We start from the raw sequence: 20,877 nt of genomic DNA, 5'->3' as shown, positions 1-20,877 counted from the left end.
GGATGGGGCAAACCCCGGTATCAATATGGGCTGGGAAATGAAGGGATAGAGCGTAGCCCTGCCAAGTAGGACTTGGGTGGACTGGTGGATGAAAAGCTGGTCATGAGCTGGCAATGTGCACTAGCAGCCCAGAAAGCCAACTGTATCCTGGGCTACGTTAGGAGAAGCATGGCCAGCAGGTCAAGGGAGGTGATTCTGCCCCTCTGCTGCTCTGTGGAGAGATCCCACCTGGAGTACTGTGTCCAGCTGTGCAGTCCTCAGCACAGGAAAGACACGGACCTGTTGGAGTCGGTCCAGAGGAGGGCCACAGAAATAATCTGAGGGCTGGAGCACCTCTCCTGTATGGAAAGGCTGAAATAGGGATAGTTGGTGTTCACCCTGGAGAAGAGAAGGCTCCAGGGAGACCTTATTGCCACCTTTCAGTACTTAAAGAGGTCTTATAAGAAAAATGGGGACAAACTTTTTAGCAGGGCCTGTTGCGATAGGACAAGGGGTAATAGTTTTAAACTAAAGGAGGGTCGACTTAGGCGAGATATAAGAAAGAAATTTTTCACTCTGAAGGTGGTGAAACACTGGCACGGGTTCCTCTGAGAGGTGGCAGATGCCTCATCCCTGGAAACACTCAAGGTCAGATTGGATGAGTCTCTGAGCAACCTGATCTAGTTGAAGATGTCCCTGCTCATTGCAGGGAGGTTGGACTAGGTGACCTTTAAAGGTCCCTTCCAAGCCAAACTGTTCTATGATTCTAAATGCATCCACACTTAGAGGTCCTCAGAACTTGTGCGTTTGTGTGGAGCAACTAATTATTGCAGCCAGTCTTACATATATAAAATATCGTGAAACCTGATATATGTATATATAAAATAATGTGAAACTGACATATATAAAATAGTGTGAAAACTGATTTTTAACTCGTGAAATAATTTAAAATTTGTCCAATTTGAAGCTACAATAGTTGCACATAAGATTATTAAACTAGTTTATTTTAATTAAATATGTGGTTTTATAGTAATTTTTCACTCTACATATTAAAGCTTGTTTTGATTAATTTAATATTGCTTCTGGTGCTCAAGGGCTGATCCTGCTAACTGTCGCGTAGATTTTCTTTTAACTGAAGTAGTAGTGGAAAGATACTGGGTATTTCAGAGGACTAGACCTTTCATTTGTGTTATGTTTGTGATCAATTGCTTGTGTATAGTTATATGTGTATATATATATGTATATATCTTTGAAGAGAAAATGTAGAGAAGTTATTTTTCTTCCACACATATGCATTTGTTTCATGACAGACGTGGTTTTGAGATGGTAATCCATGTTAAAAAATAAGCCTTACTGCAAGAGACAAACAAATCTTGTAGACATTTTAATTTAAGTGATTGGAATGAAGTTTTTTAAGCATCCTGAAAGTTTATTGCATCAATAATAAGGATAATGAATAATAATAATAAAAAAATTATGCTTAAATCAACTTTGATAAATCCAAAGTGCCTATCTGTTTTAAGTTCCTGCTGCTACATCTCTCATATCTTGCACAATTAGCTGTTCTATATAAGCCTTTTTTAAAGAGCAATAGTATGATAACAACTACGTGGCATAATTTTACTTAAGTGAATGTTTGGAACTTTGGGCTCACAATCTGATCACTGAAATAAGGGAGCACTGAAACTTAAAAGGAATACTCATGTTTTTTGAAAACATTCATATTTTGCAGCCTACGTAATGCCAAGTGTGAGTCACAGTTACTACAAAATAGCAATGAATCAGAATTGGACACTGCTGAAGATCTGCGAAGGAAACTCTGTCAAGCTAAACAAGAAAAGTTAGACTTAACCATTAAACACAATCAAGAAGTAAGGAATTTTTTGTTTGTTTTGATTTACTCTTGGAATAAATGTAATCTCATTTCATTAAAATGATGCTCTTGTGTGGTTTATCAAAAGCAGGGTCATTAGCTGACAAGTAACAAACAAGGTGTCACTGTACAGACCTCTCATACGTGTTCATAGGAACTCTTAGCACCTCTGCTGGCATTGTTAATAGTTAAAGTTACACCAAGCAGAGTGCAAATTTTCTGCAGAGAAAGTAGTCACTGCCACTACCAGCAGCTGGTTAGATAAAATTGCCTGGTGACACAAAGAAATAAAAGCCACAGCTTGAATCTAGCCTCATAAAAAGATCTTTTTTTTTTTTTTTGCAGGGTATTAGAGTATTATTTTAATTATACAGAAATCATTTGCAGCTCATAAACGTAGTACAGTATTTTTGTGTGTGTATGTACCAAATCCAGCTGGGATATCCTTCAGTGGTCTTGCAATATGCAAATTTGCAGTTTTCAATTAACTGTAACAATGTATAATGTACAAATGTGGTGATGAGTTCTTCAATAACTTTATACTTGTTAATGAGAATGTCATTCATAGGGAAATAATTTACCTGTATTACAAAGGTTTTCCCTGATGCTGCTGTAGAAAACTAGTATTGAAATGAAGTAGTAGTAAGAAAATACGTAATATTTTCTTTAGCTCGAATATCAGCTTTTACACTAGGATACATAAGAAAAGGTGGGCACTGAGTACAGCAGTAGCTGTAATCAGCTTTTGATTTGTTGCTACTAGGAACACTTCCCACTCTTGCTAATGCCAGTCTGGCAGCTGATATCCTGGTTTAAACTGTGCTGGTGCAGAAGTATTATTACTACTATAGGTAACAATTCTGCTCTTAACAGTTTGCTAGGGGCAGTTGATGTGGGTGCTCATTCATCTGTTCTGGGCTAAATCCATCCAGTAAACTAAGTTTGCTGTTCTATATCCATTTATTATTGGGGTGTGTACCCAAATCAAGAGGTTCCTGCTTCTCCCACAATGACTTGCTCTTGTGCTGCACTTAATTCATTATTTTCCCATTGCCCCATCAACTGTGGGATGATTTTATAAACTGTATCCCTGGATTTAAAAAAAAACCAACCAAGCAAACCACCTCTTATGTTGAGAATTTGAAAGCTGGGTGTGTACAAGGATCTTTTGCACCATTTTGCTGTTGTGGTTTGCACCACAAAGTCGGGTTGCATTTTAGTAGATAAACTACTTAAAGAGTCTGGGTTTTTTTTATGCCCATCCATTTACTGTACAGCTACAGATAATGGTAGTGCTGAAGTTACCTACATGCGATATTATTGAAGTCAAGAGGCTACTTTGTAGATGTTCTGAAGAAATACGTATTTTACTCTTACACTTTCTTGTGTTGAAATAGCTTGAACTTCATTTTCTGGACGCAGTTTTTGGCAGCAGTGACTGGACTATGTTTCTTAATCTGGATAAGATCTCTTTTAGAAACATTTTCTGTTCTTAGTTTGTTGTCTGTTAAATTTAATAGCATTCTGTTTGACTACTGAACATTATTGGACTGAATTTTATGTTCATACATATACTTGTGAGTTATTAGATATTTGATAGTCTAGTATCACAACATGACTTTTTTTTCGAAGTGTTAAATTTACAGAAAGTTACCAGAAAATTGCCTGTGGAACATAATGTTTCTGTTGCTGTGTTTTTTCCTTTGAGGTGCAGGAAGATGACATAATTATGACTTTTATTTTTTTAAGGTAGTGTATTTTTGGAAGAATGGAAGGCTATGTTTAAGGTACATGAAATTAATCTAGGAATAGGAATAGTTTGCATAAAAAGAAGTAGAAGTACTTAAAATCTGCATAAATGTGCATTTGCAAGACTATATTTCAAATTCAAGTGGAATTAGAAGGCAACTGTAAACGCAATTCAAAATGTCTTTTAAAAATACTCTGTAACATCTTGCATTTTTTCAAGGGAGCATTGTTGCCAGTTTTCTGAAACAAATTTATTTTCTAGCTGTCCAACTATGAAAGCCAGATAGTCAAATTACGGTCAGAAATTGAGAAAGGAGAGGCTGTTCGACAAAGTCTCGAATATGAACTGGCAATTGCCAGAAAAGATGCTCGCCTGAAAATGTATGCTGCAGAAGAGGAGTTAAGTGATGCAAAAAACAAATTTGTGGAACTGCAAGGTAAGTTTCAAAAAAAGCAAACACAAAATAAAGGCTAAGTCAGTTCCAAGTCAGGAAGGTAAGTGAGCAGCAGTGACTTAGTTAAATTTTCTAGGTAAGGTTTTTTTTTTCCTTGGATCTCTCTTATCTTTCCTGTCTCTTACTCCTGTGCTTTTGTAAACTCATAAAAGTTTACAAAACTCTTGCTGTCTCATGTGTGAGTTAAAACCAACCTGCTAAACCTATCAACCCTATTTCCTCTTACCTTTTACCTTCTGTTATTCCCTCTTTCATTGCTGTCCTTGTAGAGAATTGTAATCATGGTGGCTATCCACATCCTGGTTATCACTACGTCCAGCAGTTCTTCCTTTTCCATTTCAGGGAAAAAAAAAAAAAAGAAAAGAAAAGAAAAAGTCCACTCCTGTTCATTTGTTTGCACTATTTCCAACAACTTTTTTCCAGGATTTCTCATCATACTGCTTCTTTCTTTCATCTTTTCAAAGGTTTTGTGTTTTCCAGTGCTTATGTCTGGTTTCTTCTCATCTTCTCCTCATTCTTGTTTCTCTTGTTATAGGTAATGGAATGTTTATGTTGTGACAGTAGTATGTGGAAGGGAAGATTTTACCTATTTTAAATTATGTGTGTTCTTGTGTGAAAGATGCAATAGGAACACGAAATTTGATTGTTTCTTTGTGTAGTGAAGGTGGTGCTCTCCAGTGCTGGAAGTGTTACTGTTTCAGTGTTCCACAGCATATCGCAATACACACAATCATTATACATTTTTTTCTGAACATGCTTTGCAGTGTCACTTGTCTTCTTTCTTTCTTTCTTTCTTTCTCTTTTTCTGTAAACAATAGTATTGAATGAAAAACTTCAGCAGAAGGTTGCAGAGACTGAGAAGACATTTCTTATCGCTCAGCAGAAGTGGAAGGAACAACAGCAAAGACTTGCAAGTGAGAAGGATGATATCCGCAGAACTTGCAACAGTGAATATGAATTGCTTCTTAAGGAAAGAACCAAACTAGAAAGTGTTTTGCAGGTATGATGTTTTAATAGTTGGGAAGTTGCATGAGATGATGTCTGCAACTTTTTAGTTGCAAAGCGTGTGGTGGGTTGGGGTTTTTCTGTTTTGTTTTTTTTTTTTTCTTTTTAATTGACAATTGAATTGCCTTATATCTCAGCAATGCGATAATACCATCTGAGGAAAATCGACAATATATTCAGCTACAGTTATCCTTTATGCTTTTAAAGACATGTAGCACAGAGGCGCTGTTAAGGCTAATGGCCATTTACTCATATGCATGACGTATGCAGAGAACCTATGGCTACTAAGATTAAATTTCTTTTATTCAGCAAGACTTCTTCTATTTTTTATATTCATGTTTTCTATTATAGCTCCCTTTAAGATGTGGCAGACTTGTTTCAGTTGGTCCGGCCATTGATCAAGCAGTAGGAAATTAGCCCTGCTTTCTTTCCACCCGGTCAGCTCCAAGCCTGGGACAGTGCCAAACAGCCTTCCCAAATGACACAAAACAATCCTTGTCTGGCAGCTTGATAGCCAGGTTCTGGCAGCAAACCTACCTGTTGTACTATGTTGTGGTGCTGTTGGTCAGATTCTATATGGCACCTGTAGGAGCAGCTCTAAAAAAAAACAGGGCAGGGAGAAACACTTAATTTCATGTATTCCAAAAGTACTGTGTACTGACTTCTCAGCTGCTTGTTTGAACACAAGATCTGGAAAGAGCGGTGCAATAATGAGACCTGAAGAAGAAGTCAGGTTGTGCATGGATACGTAGTGTTTCTGTGCATGGGCTGCAAAAGGACTTGCACTTTGTTGGTATCTTAATGACCAGGAGCCCTAATGGTGGAGAAGGATCCCACTAAACTGGATTTTCTCTGAACGAAGGAAAAAAAGGGAGTTCCTTCCTCTCCCCTCTCCCTAGTAGTCTTGTGGATATGTTGAACAGTGCTTTGAAGGAACAGTTAGGAAAACCGTAAAGGAATAGTAGTGTAAAAAAAAAAAAGAAAAAAAAAAAGAAAGCCAAGGAAGGAGAGGGTTTAGAGAGTTTCAGAGAAAACCACATCAGTTGATTGACAAGTGACACCCTGAGGTCCTTCTCAAATCAACAGAAACATGATTAAGTTTTCCTTCAAAGTCCATGCTTAAAAAAGTAAGGTTAGGTATAGGCTATGAAGAAACCTATTTTTAGATGCAGTTTTCTTTTTTAAGTTGCCAGATAAAGCAGGCTAAGGGTGGAGTTTTGTCTCGTGTTCTGGCTAACAGTAGGCTGAGTTAGGTTGAGGAGGATTTGGAATGCACTTACCTTCTGTTCTATGCAGTGTTTTGTGGCAGGCATATTCACTGCGTTTAATACCGTATAAAAAGAGCAATGTTGGAGGGGTATACTCTCTCAAGTGATGTTTGGCCTCAGATCAAAAAGAGCAGTGGATTGCTTGGGACATTTTGTTCTCTGTCAATGGATGTGTATTTGGAAGTAAAGGTGATCTACAGAGACAGGTGTTTGGTTGGTAAATGTATTAAAGCTAGAAAATTGTTAATTCATAAGGTAAACGCAGTTCACTACTAGGTGTCAAATCCTAACCTGCTTTCAATACTTGAATACATGAATAAATATTAAATATGGACTTGACTGCCTTAGTTGTTGCTTGAAGGCTTGATTGATTTAAACTTGGCAGATAAATGTCAGAGGGATCTGGGTTTATAAATTACGACTTCAAATGTGTTCCAGTCTTTTACATTGTGTATTTACAGGCCTGTTTTAAATACTTTTATAGTTATTTGGAGTTATGAAATGAAAGCTAGATAAACTGGATTTAATTTTGGTCTTAATATGTACATAGGTATGAGATTCTAGGCACATACGCAAATCCTGATTGGAAAAGCTGCACTTCATGAACTGTAATTCTGAGCTTGGCCATGAAAATGCTCAGATAGACGTGGAAATGAAGTCAGCTTAACCTACTGAAATGTGTCTCTAAGCTACAGAGGGAAAGTAATCTTCTCTGCTTTCTAACAGGCTTGCAGTGTAGTCTATTGAGTGTGCTTAGCGTGCCAGCTGCTTCATAATAAAAGATGCTGGAGTTCAATACTAAGTGCAATAGCATCACCTTGTGGTTAGTCAGCATATAATACTCCTTCACAGAAGCACTCAGTTTTGCTGTAGATTACTTGTGAAATCGTGTTGTTTATATACTTTTTAAAAAAAAAATTAGCCATGTTTTTCATAAGCAGATATATATAGTAAGTGTGTATATGATATGCCGGTATACACACACACACATAGATATATATATTTATTTTTTTTACATGGGGAAGGATGTTTCTCTTTGAACCTTCTAAGTGCAGGTGGTTGCTGGGATAATCTTGCATGGTTTCATACCAAGTCTGAAAAGTTTGAAGACTTCTTTAAGATTCTGTATAAGAATATATATATTCTTATATATATTGTATATAATATATATATTATTGTATAATTATATACATTATATATATTTTTGTATAATTATATATATAAAAATATATATGTTATTGTATAATAAGCTTGATGTATTCATGTCAATTTTAGTCTGATTAATGTTAACTACATTTCCAGTATAAAATGATTTTAAGTCTTGATGTAGTGTTTTCCAGCAAACTATGTAGTGCTTTTCCCAGTTCACTTTTGTTAATATCTCTTCAGATATATCTTTCAGATAAATACCTCTGTATCTTTCCAGTGTGGAGTGAGTGGGAGTAGTTGTAAAATTTTTTTTAGCATACTGATGGGAAGAAACCTCTGCATTGGCTTGATATGACAGGCAAAGTTAGAGGATTACCTTAAATTTAGTCCATATCCAGGTATACTATTTTTGCAATATTTTGATTTACTGAGGTTTCCATTTTTTTCTTCACATGTGTTTCACATGCACACTCCTTGTTGTCTTTTCAGAGGATGCCAAAAAATCGTGCCATAGTGCCTCTGCATGAAAGAAAAGAGGAAATAAACTTACTTTTTTAGTTACTAATTGGTAACAGTTAGCACTGTAGAAGAGCCGTGATTCCCTTATTGTCATGTTTGAGTGGCCAAAGCGTTCTACCTTCAATCTGGAGTAACTTCTAAAAATCGTTTTCCAAACTCTGGAAAAGACTAGTATTTCTTTGATCGTCATGTATAAACATGGTTCTGTCAGACTTCAGTCTTCTGAAGAATCATTCTGTATGAATAATTAATTTTCTCCTCCTCCTCATCCTCCTCCGTGCTCTACAGATGCTTTATGATCAGTAATTTCTAGGAACGAGATTATGTAATGTAAGAGTAATAGCAGAATTTGCAGACCAACTGGTTTATTTCCACAAAATGTCTCTTGCCATGATGTTGAATAGGAATAAATGAACAGGAGGACTTAGTGTAATCTTTCTGTGTTTTGCACAGAAAGTAATTTTAACAGATTTGGTCTCCAAACTAAATCACTGGATTTATATCTTGTTTCTGGTGCTAGTTATGGAAGAGTGTATTCCTGTCCACTAGACCAAAGCTGTTCTTTTTGAGACTTCTGTGATCTCCAGCTTAAGTATGCGCTAGACTACTGCGGGTTCATTATTTGGCTACTTTCCTCTGAGCCTGGTATGGTGTGAATGTGGATTTTGTAGCAGTGACTCCACAGAGCTGGTGAGCCCTGCAGTGTTAGTAATTATCCCAGCCTGTAGCTCGGTTCAGCTTCTGAACGCAGAAATTGAAGTGGGGAACAGTTTGGTTATTTTATTCTACTGAGAACTTTGTGGTTCATGTAGATAATTTTTTAAAGTAATTTAGTTTCTAGACAGAAGGAAGTCTTTCTCAGAATAGCAGAAATGAAGATTATTTAGTCTATGGGAGTAACTGTTTCTAAAAATGTCTGTTTTGATTTTGAGTTCTAACAATCAAAACCATAACAAAATAGAACTTCTGTTCCTGTGTATCACTTCGTCAAATGCACTTAACTGTTTCCCTCTCCATCTTTGCCATTGAGCTGGGAGAGAGAAGAGATGGGAAGAGCAGCCTTGTACGCTTTAGAGAGTAAGATTTCCTATGGGGAATTGGCTCTAATTTTAGTATTACCAAAGAAGGTCATGTTCATAGTGATTTTTGAACCAAGACATTTTACCATGTGGCGAGTAAAGAACATGTCTGCTGTTGGTTAAATGGTTCTGTTGACATGTGCTAACGTGTTAGATCATAATGAACTGTTCTAATACAGTCTCCGTTCATAAAGTATTATTCTATGAACTCTTTACTATAATACTTTATCTTAATGCTTTATTTTTTCTAGGAGCAGAATAATATACTGCAAAATATACGCAAGAAAATGAAAGATGTGGAGGTGGAACACAATGGCTGTACTGAGCTGCTGAGGCGCCAGGCCAATGAGCTTGAATACAGTGCCGAACGAGAGGAGCGGCTTAAGAAAGAACTTGAAGTAAGGATTTTTGTCTATTGCTATTAGTCTCAACAAGCACTGACACTCTGAGGATTTTCATTTTTGAGGGATGGAACCTCCCAGTTAGGCTGTCAATTCTATGTACTGGATTAACAAAATGTTGAACATCTGTTTTGCAGAAAAGGCTGAACTGTCAAATGCCACTTAAACTTTGTGCCTAACTTGAGACTGGTGTTTGAACAGCAGATGGGAAAAGGTTTATGTGAGTGTGAAAACAAGGCTACCTTTACTTTAGGAAATTTGTGTATTTTCCCTAACTTCTTAATTTGTCTGTTTTCCTATCTCTTCAGTTTAAGAACGGATTTTGAGAATTACTGAATTTGCAATGGAAAATCTACTAGAGTTGAGAAAGTCAACAGATGTGCTAGGTAGAGAGAATAGCATACTGGAAGATCACAGTGGTGTTATGGCAGCCTCTTCCTGTATAGACTTAAGTGCTTCAGGTAGTTTTAGTTTGCCTGTCTGTTGAGTGACATCCGTTTCTGAGAAATCCCAAGTCTTTAAGACTAAAGTCTTGTAAATGTGCTTCTCTTACTAAACTGCTAGCTCTCTCCGAAGTTTCAACATTTTTTTTGTCTACTGATAGACTTTGTAGTAACTATGTTATCCATATGTATAGTCTGGACCAAGACTTTCTTGGTAGAACATTTGCCACTGCAGAAGGGCATAGTGGCTGGATGATTCTTTATCCTGATGTAAGTTTTCTACCAACAGCATCTCTAAATATTTTCTGCAATGAATTTTAAAGAATAGGCACTTGCAGGATACTGGGAGCCCTTAAAGGAATAAGTGACATACAGTTTTCAGCTGTGTTTGTTATTTTTCCCTTAAAGGCAAAAGAAGTGTTAAAGCATTGATTGTGAGGTAGGTAGAGCCCCGCATTAAAGACGAAGTACAAAAGAAAGTTCCTACAGGGAAGATCAAAGCTCATCAACTAAAAACACTGACTTATTGACCAACAAGGTAGACTTTTGTGCCCTGAAAGAGATCTACAGGAAATCTATTGTCAGGTATTGTGAGCTGCACATACTGGTCTAGCCAGAATTATCTTCAGTTGGAAAGTGCTGTGTACGGTGAAGTTCCAATAGCCCTTTTGAAAACAAAGATTTTTGCTTTAACAAGGACTTTTTTTTGTGATTTCATGGCTTTTAATATATTAACATAGGAATCATGGGCTGAAAGGGGGAGGAGCAAGGCAGCAAATTATTTATCTTACTAAATATTTTGATTGGGTGTACTCACCATCTATAAATTTGAAAAGGAAGCACTCACTTCCTTGAAAATGTATAATATAATGTGTATTATTAGGGAATACTATCTATTAACCACAATCAGCTAAGATATTTTCATTGCTGCTTCATTTTTATTGAATTCTTTTAACTTATTGAATCTCTTAATAATGTTGTGAGAAAACAATGTATTCAGATGTCAGAAAAATCAATCTTATGGTACTTGTAAGTATAGTTTTTAAGCAGTGATTAAGGAAAGTATGTGGTGAAACCTCTTGCATTTGAAAGTTTAAGCAAATTAAAATTAGCACAAGTCCCTGTGAGTTAAAAAATAAAGTTTAAGTTAGACTGCAGTGCATACGCTTTAATCAGCTTGCATCTCACTTTACCATCTCAAAAGCAAATTGCATGTGTGTAAGTGTCTGAAAGAGCCTACAGGGATAACTTACCCATTCTATACTTGAATTGAAAGAGAGAATAAATAATGAGCATCTCTGAAAATATCTATTCTTTAAGAAGCAAAAACACTAGGTATTTTAAGCTTTCAATATTAATCACTGTAGACAGTGTTGGTTACTGTAGACTTCGTACTAGTTAATGGACTTAAACTCCAGAGTTTGTGACAGCAGCATCATCTGCATCTTACAAGGTACCAGTAATCTGTGGAGTAAAATTTGTTCTGCCTTTTCTATGGTCATGAAAGGCTGCAGGGCTTCTGAAGTTCAAAATTCAAGTTAATAAAATGTATTTTAAGTTGTGTCACCTACAATTCTCTCCTCTTACATACCAATGAACAGTTTAGTATTAACAGTGTGTGGAATGTAATTGCAACCATTCTTTGATTTATAAATTTGTCATTCCTCTTCCTCTCTTACCTTCTGGAGCTCAATCAGCCAGAGGTATCGTCTGTCCTTCATGCTGAAACAGAGTGTAAAGACATCAACCAAAGGGACCACATAAGCAGTTCTTCAGTCTGTACTCAGTTATTGGAGCTTTGGTCTTGGAGGCTGTAAGGAAATGGGGGAGTGTTCAAGGACTGACTTGTTACATAAAGGAGGGGAAATGAGCACAATCTTCCCTTCTAATTGTGTTTGAAAGAAAGGACTATGCCCTTCTAAAATGCAGTGCTCCCAAGTAGAAAGAAGTGCTTCTGTGAAACCTGGAGATTGTTGTGATTTAAACACAGGCTGTCAGTATAATTTCCTCCTCTCTGCCTTACTGCTGCTTCACTAGCATGCTATTTTCTGTGGATCATATTCTTAGTTGCCAGATTCTTCCCCTATAGTGTGGAAGAGGCGTTAAAGAAGGGAACTGATGCCTGGGCAGTAGTTTTCACTATATGCCAACGTGCCAGAGTCTCTTAGTGTTTCTGCCCATCTGGTATTACTCTCACATAGTTCTGTGATGTTTTAGCTGTCAATTTAAAACTCCTCAAAGTATGGGAATAAGTATTACCCATGTTAGAAATGTCGGTAAATTTCTGATAACCAGTCCTGTTCTTTCAGCTGTGGTTAAATACAACTCTTAATTTTGCCTATGATGTCAGTATTTGAGGTGGAATTCCATTCAGATATAGAAGCCTTAATGTAGTACACCCAGACAGAACACTTTACGTTTTTTCATGAAATAGCCCTATATTTCTTTATCGCTCTGTGTGAAATTTTTGACTTACAGGTTGAAATTTGGTTTTTGTGGAAAGATGGACATAGGAGACACGTGTGATTTCAGTTTCGATGCAGAGTACCTTCTGTTAATGGGCATTTGGTTAGAAAATATGTACCTAAGTTCTTGATGATGATGGCAAACTTCTTAAGGTGATTTGTGTGAAGGGTAGGGTAATTCTAATTAAAGGGCAATCTTACAATCTTTTGTTATACACTACTTCTTGATATGCAATGAGTATGAACTTTTCTATAAAGCTGTTCCTTTACTACCCTCTGCTGGACATAAGGGAGAAATCCATGGGAAAATATTTGTGTTTTAGTAATGAAAGGAAATGATAAATTTATAATCGTTTTCTTTTTATACAATGGCATGTTTATGAAGAATTATATCTAATAGACTATGTTATAAAGAAAGGAAGGTGAAAAAAGTCTTCCCCCCTCCCCCTTTTTTTTTTCTAAAATCAGTCTGGTTTTATCCTCCAGTCATTATTCTGAACATGGTCTAAAAGAAGGCATTTCTAGTTTTGGAATGAGAAATGAAGAGAAAGGATAACGGCGAGTTTCTGTGGACTCTTCAGTTGAAAGATAGATGTTGGTACAGTGTCTAACCTGATAGCTTTGCAGTTTGCAGTGATACCAATGTGGTGTACCACTGCAAGGACATGGAGTCTTTCTGAAGTTGAACACATACTGCACCAGAAAAATTTAGATTGGGAACCTTATCATTCTGCCTCTTTAGCCCAAGATTCAGTAGTCAAACAAATTCTTGGTGTATTTGTATCGAGCTTACCAGGATACTAGAATTTATGATAATCAGTTTCCTAGAACCAGCGTCTTTTATTTTAGCCTTTAGCTTCATTGCTCTGGAAAGATGATTTCTTGGGAAATATAGAGCAATTTGTATGTAAAAATAGTGTTCCTTGTGATGTGTCTAGCTGCCAAAAAGCTGGGTGGGAAAGCTGTTTGACAAACAGCGGAGGAAAGGGGAATGTGGATTTTACCATGAGAAACAGAATTATTAGTTCATAAATTCCAAAGTCTTTGTCTTGTTCACAGAAATGTAGTGATTTTCTATTGTTTAGTTTATGTGTTTGAGGCTGCCAACCGTTAGTAAGCTGGAGCTCAAGGCCTCTCAGAGTTTTTAAGCCTTTCTCATGAGGCCTGAAAAATGTCCCATAACTTGGTCAATTTTATTTCTGAGACTGAGTATGTTACCATGTTTCAGATGCTTTGAGTTACCATTTAAAGACTGTTCCCTTAGCTTTCACATTGCCTTTCCTGCTTCCCTGCCTGTAAGTATATTGACCTTTTCATGTCCTGCTAAATGTGTCATCTTGTATTAGCTTGGTAATGCTTCTATGATGGGGAGATGACTGCAAAGAAGACTAGAGTGATGGTCCATCTCTATATTTGCAGAAGGTACATGTACATGGCAATAGTTTAAGGCTGTGGGTGTAACGAATTTCTGACTGTATCTAAGTCAGTGAAATGTGAAATTTAGGTCCCAGCTATAAACAAAACAAAGCCCCTAAACCCACAGACCTGTTTTTGTTGTTTTTTTTTTTTCTTGTTGTTAATTTCATCATGAGCTGCAGTGGTAGGTAAGTTATAGTTCTCATAAGAAAGGCTTGAAAAAGCTCCAAGCAATGTGAGAGACGACACATTCCTCAGCCAGTTCACAGTGCTACTGGTTAAACTTTAAACTACTTCTTGTTTTCTATGACTACACAGTTCTTGATGGCTTACCCCTACTTAATCCTCTGCTTTCTAGTGTCTCCACAATGCACAGCTGGCAGGTAGGAATTCTAGCTACTGTGACTGTCTTGTATATACTCTAAGTACTGCACTTTTCATAATGGTATTGCTGCGGTGGCTCCAAAGTTCACGTTTCTCTGGTGGCAAGCTCACTGACATAATGGACTTGCCCTCTGAGGGGAGTTTCTTCTTTACCATCTCCTATGTCATCGTATTATTCCAGTCCAGTTTGAAGGCTGTTCACTCTTACCTCACTATCAGACCAAAGTTGTTTGAATACTGTCTTATGTAGCCCTCACCAGGAGTTAGTGCCAAGTCAAGTGTTAATTTTGTCTATGTGCATGTATAAAGTAACAGTGTCAGTTCATGTACTGGTAAGGGGTTTACCACCTACTGAGCATAAGAACGAAAAGAGGCATCTTTTTCCCCTCAAGGTTCTGTAGAAAGGGAGAGCAGTTCAGATGGGTTTGGCAACTGCAACTCAGTTGCAGTTGGAATGGACTTGGACTTTATCCAGAGGCAACCAAACTCTCAGCTTAGCAGTCCTAGTTGTTTTTACTTTTTTTTTTATTATTATTTTTTTATTTTTAACCTAAAGCCAACCCTATGACTTGTCTTGTAGCCCCCATGCCAGTTTAATTGTTTATCCAATGTTGTTCAGGTCGAGTCCGGCTCTTCTGTCAATGAGACATGTTACTCTAGACTTCCTATACAGGAAATGTTTATAGTGAGGGTTGACTACACTGGGTCAAGCTGAAAGAACGTTTACTTCAGTGGTTAAGAATTGTTTGTAGTTAAGTAGCTTTATAGTTACTAAAAGGCTGTTTATTATCCGAACAGGAGGTGGCTCCACCTTACCATGATCAAGAAGCATCAGCATTTCTAACACTAGGTGGAAGTGGTCAGCACATCTCCCAACTACGTGTTTTTCGACCTAACCTCCTGATTTGTGTTATGAGTTATAGGGAAGTGCTTTAAAGTAGGAAGAAGTAAGAATCTGAACACGGAAACACACAGAGTGGGTTGCTGATGATTCATATATGAGGTACCTGTGTGTCCTCTTCACTTAAAACTTTATCTTGGCTGAGCCTTTCGTGTAGGGATTGGACCTCAGCCATGGGGAAGTGTAAGTATCCTGACAACTTGTTAGTAGAGAGAAGCGGAAAAATCTTGCAGATGCAGTCTAAATAGAAGCAGAGAAGAGAAATTAATGTATCTAAGCTTTCTTTTTTTTATTGTTTTCTTTGTTGCTTATCCGATAAAGGGTACTTTGATGTAAATGCATATGTCAAACAATTGCATTTTTATGACTGTGGCGTTGCACAAATGTAGGATACCGAATGACTTTTTTAGTGTGGAGTGCCCCAGTAATCGCAAATATTGCAGTGCTTAGAGCAAGTGTGAGGGGCTGAGAAAAGTGGAAGCCATGAAGGCCAGTTTGGAAAATAGTATTGCAAACTTAGCATGCAGGAAATGTCTCCTAGAAACCACATTAGCATTGACATGCAACAGGACACTGGAAAAAATGACTGAACTTTAAGGGATTAGAGTAACCATAAAGGATGGTTGCCCACAAGTTCTAAGGCCAGCACTGAACTTTTCTTAGTCACTTTATTTGCTGTTTCTCAAAAGTCACAATTCTGCCTGTGCTGTCTTGGAAACAGATCCCTAATATTTTTGTTCTTTAAGACTGAAATTGACTTGGCTTGAATACCTAAGGAAATTTTGGAGATTCAATGAGTTTGTGTGTGGTATCTTACTTAAGATGTCTGCCTTCATGTATCCGATTAGGTGCACGTGGAAATAACAAGTGACTGAATTCTGTTGTGAATAACTGATGTTTTCAATGTTGGATAAGCAAACACTTTGTAACCACTGGAGAACCATCTTTTTGGATCCATCTTTGAGGTTGATCTTTGGGACTTCGACCTGATGAGAAGCTTTCCAAGCTAAACCAGAAAGTATTCCCATTTGACTCCCAGTTCAGAGACTGTGGTCTGGATGTCTGTAGCCTGCAACCTTTCTCTATAACTTGTTCTCACACTTCTTTCTAGACAGGCCTTGTGTAAAGTTTCTGGACACGTATGGTTCAGTAAGGATACTGATTCTCACGTTTCATCTGATTCAAAGAGGTTTGCAGGATTCTGGTACTGGTGTCTTTCTGTTTGTCAGACAGGGACACAAACCTCCTCTCCTCATCCCATTTCTCCTTTTGGAATTGTTAGTATTGTTTTTATAGGTTAGATTCATCCCTGAGATTTCTTTCTTTCCCTTACAGAGTGTGAAGGGAAGTGTGTATAAGTATCAATAGAGCCTGTTTGAACCTTTAGTATCAAAATAGGCAAGATTTTCTACACAATGTTTTTTTTTGCAGCTGTGTTCTTCCCAAATAAAACTTCAGGCTCAGCTTGGAATCCAGGTGTAACTTCTATGGCTTATGAGTACTTAGATAAACAGCAATTCTAAGATTCTTTTCCTTAGAGCAGTCTGAGCAAATCTGAATTTCTTTATATTTAAAAACCCTGTGTTGCTTAGCAAGGCTTGTGTGCTAATGGCTGGTTAGATGTCTGTCATGAAGTTTTCATTTTCCCACTAATTTCCCACTGATTTGGTGGCATCTGATTTGTTGGTGAACCATAAGCTTCAGCAATCAAGTCATAGAACCTAGGAAAAAGAATATTCATTGCTCTACCAGAGACAGACAGCATCTGCATGGCTTCCTCAATTTACACATGCAATTTTTCTGCAAGCTCTTTTAAACATCTAAGTCTCTTCTGGATAAGACAGCTGCTTATACTGGTCAGTTAAGGTTAAGATTTACATGAGTAATCTTATGGAGACTTTTGAGGAGAACATAGTTCACTCTTAATATTTTTCTACCAATACAAAAAATTAGTGGCAGTTTCTGTCAGATCCCTGACAGTGACTTGTCTTGAATGAAAACACATTTTATTTCTCTTCCTAGGTCTTGGTTTTCTGAAGGTCCAGTGAAGGTTTTAAAAATCAAAATTGTAACAAACTACTGGCATGAAGCAGAGCTTTAAAGAATCAAACTCTAGAAGAAGATGAGCTGTGTAATCAAGAAGAGGGGGTTGAGATTTCTAGCCTAGTGAAGAAACCCGTTTTGAACAAGTCAATTTTGTCATGCCTTTATATGAGATGTAAGATGATATTTATCTGTCAAACAGATATTTTGATTTCTAGTTTCTATTTAAATTTTGCTGTGTGTACTGTCTTGAACCTATTTGAATACTTTCCATTGGATACCTGTCAGGTACATCTAGCTCTTCTTCAGTTGGTGCCTACGGTTCATACCTCTTTTACAGTAGGCTAGACACACTCTCCTGCTTGGACAGGAGCCTGTTTGTCACATTCCAGAGATCATCAGGAGTCTCAGCTGAAACACTATTTTTCCTTGTGCTTCTCTTTTTATAGGCATGCTAATTCTACAAGTTAATTCTTCAGTGACTTGTGACAACTCAAGCAAATGAACCATCTGCAAATATGTCTGGATTTAAATGGAATTGCTCTTACTTCAGACAGCAGAAGAGTCATGTGTTGGTACTTCTTACAGGTGTCTGCTTGCTCCTGCCTCTCTTCCCTCATTGTCCCAGAATTTTCTTAGGACTGAATTTTCTATAATTCTGGGAGTTTGTGTTTCTTTTCAAATGTGTCTCTTGTCATTGCAGTTAGTGTCCATCATGTTGGCTCAAGGCGATAGACTCTACTTTTAAAGAACGATACCAAGAACTGATACCTATGTACTCTGTTTGGAAGAATGTCATTTCTCCAATTTTTCTTTCTTGCAGATGCCCTCACTCAAGCTGTTATTTATTCTTTCTGATTTTATTTTTCTTCTTGGGACTGATGAAATCTAACCCTTACAGGGGGCTCCATTTGAGTGGATAGGTTAACCGTTTTATAGTGTCTTGCATCTCTTGTTTCAGCTGAAGAAACGCTGAGGTGAAGGCATAGTTTACTTGGGCAGGTGCTCAGGAAATAAGACTTAGAAGTCAAATGCAGAGCTTGTGAATTAGTAAGTTATGCCTAAAAACTGTACTTGCAGAGTCACTTTTTTTTTTCCTTTTTTCATTTCAGTGTTTGCTATGAGACTAGATGCTTGAACAAACCAGCCAAAGACAGAAAAGCATTTTTGCTCTTGAGGGTATGCAGTGAAATATTCTCAATGAAGTTTCTATTTCTTCATTTTATTTTTTAAAAATTAAGTTTCCCACTCTAAATGTTGTGATAAGTACCTTCCTCACTGTTTCCTTTATTTTTCTCTCAGACTTAAAATAGAATTATTTTCAGGCTGACTTTTAAAATGTAATTAAAAAAGAAATGAAATCCACATCAGTTATATTTATTGCTCACTGACTACTTTTACTAGGCTGGCAGTATTCTTGTGTAAAAACATCCTGTTGACAGATGTTGACCTGTTGGAGGATGCTACGGAGTCCTTCCAAACTGAAGCAGGAGGTAGTTTGCTAATTCTCCATTAAGGGCAAAGGGGAGTAGGAGCTAATGTTGGAAGGAATAATACTGTTAAGAGTCTAAATCAAGCTATTTTTGAGAATAATTTAAGCAATAGGGAAGTACAGTGGTAGTGTTTGTGCAGGATTTGTGAATTTTTGTGTTAAGTATGTTAAGTAGATAAAACGCCTGGGAAAAGGCAAAGTTTAAAACTTTTGACAGACCTTACTGTGGAGTAGACTTGGGTAAGCTCTGTGCTATTGCTGCTTTTCTCTTTAGTAGGCCTTCCATGGACATCGGTTTCAGAGGTCTTTCCTTTTGTGTGTGTGATTATACAAACAAAGTTTAAATTTATTGCCAAGAGCTTTTATTTTAATGTCTGTTAATGTTTATCTCTCTTCTTTTAAATGTTCAGAGCTGAAGATGCAGTCTCACATACTTGCTACTTTGTTTTACTTTTCCAAGATCAATAACTTTGATTGTATTTATATAACCTTAAATGTGTTATGTTAAATGACTTTTTAATATTAATTCCTTTTTCTTCATCTCCCTGATTTAACTTGAAGCCAAGAGATATTTTGGAATGAATTTTTCTTTTAAATTCAGTTGTCAGTCAAAGTGAAAAGAATTTGATAGAAAACAATGTAGTTAAAATTGCATGTGAATTTCCATTATAGCAGATCTTTAGTTACTGCTTTTGGTAAAAATAGTTTTCTGGATGAAATTCTGTGTCCAGGCCTTTATCTGGACATACGTATCTGGTGATTGCTTTTGTGTTTATTGTAACTTGAAAGAATTTTTTTCAGCTTGGATCACTTAAAAAAAAAGTTCAGTAAAACTATAGACTACTACTTCAACTTTTTGTAGGCAGTCCAAGTTTCCAAGTAGATTCTTAGCATAGTCATTTGCATTTTTGGGCTTTTCTAAATGTTGTAAGAGTGGATAAGAAAGATGCAACGGTTTAATTCGGAGAATCACATTTTGCTCAAGCTACACATGCATGTACAGGTGTTCTTCTGTGTAATGATGTATCGTAACTGACTAAAGTAGTCATGGTATTTGTTAAAAGAGATGATGAGTATCCTGATAATTGCTGGACAAAACCATAACAGAATAGTCAAAGGTCAAGGAACACAGCATTAAAAATTACCAGGTTAGTGCTTTAAAACGTTACAGAGTTTACAGATTTTTCTTGTAGGGAAACTATGTCTAGTTCAGGGCTGCAAAGCAATCAATTCTGGGTGCCTTAATTGGAAATTAGGTGCCAAAGCTAATGTATTTTTGAGGAATTCTGGGTTTCCTCTGTGCTTCATCTGTCTCGTCACTGAAATTGTAGGTAGAGTATCGATACTACATTGTACTTGGGAACATACAGGTTGTGGTTATGTTGCCTCAGGTGACAGCCTTAGTGAAAAGGCAAACAGTAAGGGAATAGGTAGAATATTTAGTTTGGTCTTTCTGCTTTCTGACTCCAGCTGCAGTTTTCCTGATTGTAAAAAATGCAGCAATAACATAATGCTACATCAATTTCTTTAAGTAAATAGAAAATAATATTTTAATATTCTAGATATGTAAAAAATATTTTTATATGTATTTCTTGGTGTGAGTTCTCACAGTTCCAAAGTAGAAGTATCTCAGATACATTGGGTTGGTGTATGGAATCCTAAGATGCTGAGTGAATAGAATAGTCTTTGTGTCATGTTTACAGTCTCTCCGGACTGAAATTTTTTCAAAATGTACTTTTAGGCAGCTACAGTGAGAATAAAGAAACTGGAAGAAAACATTGAAGCAGAGAGAGCAGCACATTTGGAATCTAAATTCAATTCAGAGATCATTCAGGTAAACTTTTTGTTAAATAATTTGTAGAAGTTTACAGTAAAGCAGTTGATGATGTTTTACAGATAAAATCTGCCAAAAATGTATAAGACCACATACTTCCTTCAGTGAAAACAATGAATAGGTTTTTTTTGCAACAAGTGTCAAAATTGTAACAGCTAATATATAAAAGGAGAGAATAGAAAAAGATCTGCTTTTCAGAGAACATTAAAGTTATTAGAATAAATAATAAAATAAAATGTCACATTTGCAAATTTGAGAATTCCCACTAGCATTTGAACAGTGGGGGGAAAGGAAGTGTTTCACAATGGTTAAACACTATACTACTGTTTAAATATCCTGCCCTGTATGTTTTGAATGGGCACTTAGAGATTTTTTGAGATACAGTGCATACATCCAACTTCCTCAGGAGAGAGAGCTTAATG

The 20,877-nt window shown here is 36.8% G+C and overlaps 1 protein-coding gene across 5 annotated transcripts in view; it reads left to right on the top strand.

Moving 5' to 3' along the window:
* Nucleotides 1-20,877, top strand: part of CCDC171 (coiled-coil domain containing 171) — a 153,702-nt gene that overhangs the window by 7,983 nt on the left and 124,842 nt on the right. For all 5 annotated transcript variants that reach the window (XM_063320553.1, XM_063320554.1, XM_063320550.1 and 2 more), the window contains exons 3-7: nt 1,712-1,850; nt 3,864-4,038; nt 4,875-5,056; nt 9,328-9,474; nt 20,363-20,455. In XM_063320553.1, coding sequence (XP_063176623.1) covers nt 1,712-1,850; nt 3,864-4,038; nt 4,875-5,056; nt 9,328-9,474; nt 20,363-20,455 — 736 coding nt within the window. The remainder of the gene's footprint in view (nt 1-1,711; nt 1,851-3,863; nt 4,039-4,874; nt 5,057-9,327; nt 9,475-20,362; nt 20,456-20,877) is intronic.

The sequence above is a fragment of the Chroicocephalus ridibundus genome, chromosome Z (genome assembly GCF_963924245.1).
Source record: "Chroicocephalus ridibundus chromosome Z, bChrRid1.1, whole genome shotgun sequence".
Taxonomy (NCBI): domain Eukaryota; kingdom Metazoa; phylum Chordata; class Aves; order Charadriiformes; family Laridae; genus Chroicocephalus; species Chroicocephalus ridibundus.
This window is presented reverse-complemented; position numbering and strand designations above follow the sequence as displayed.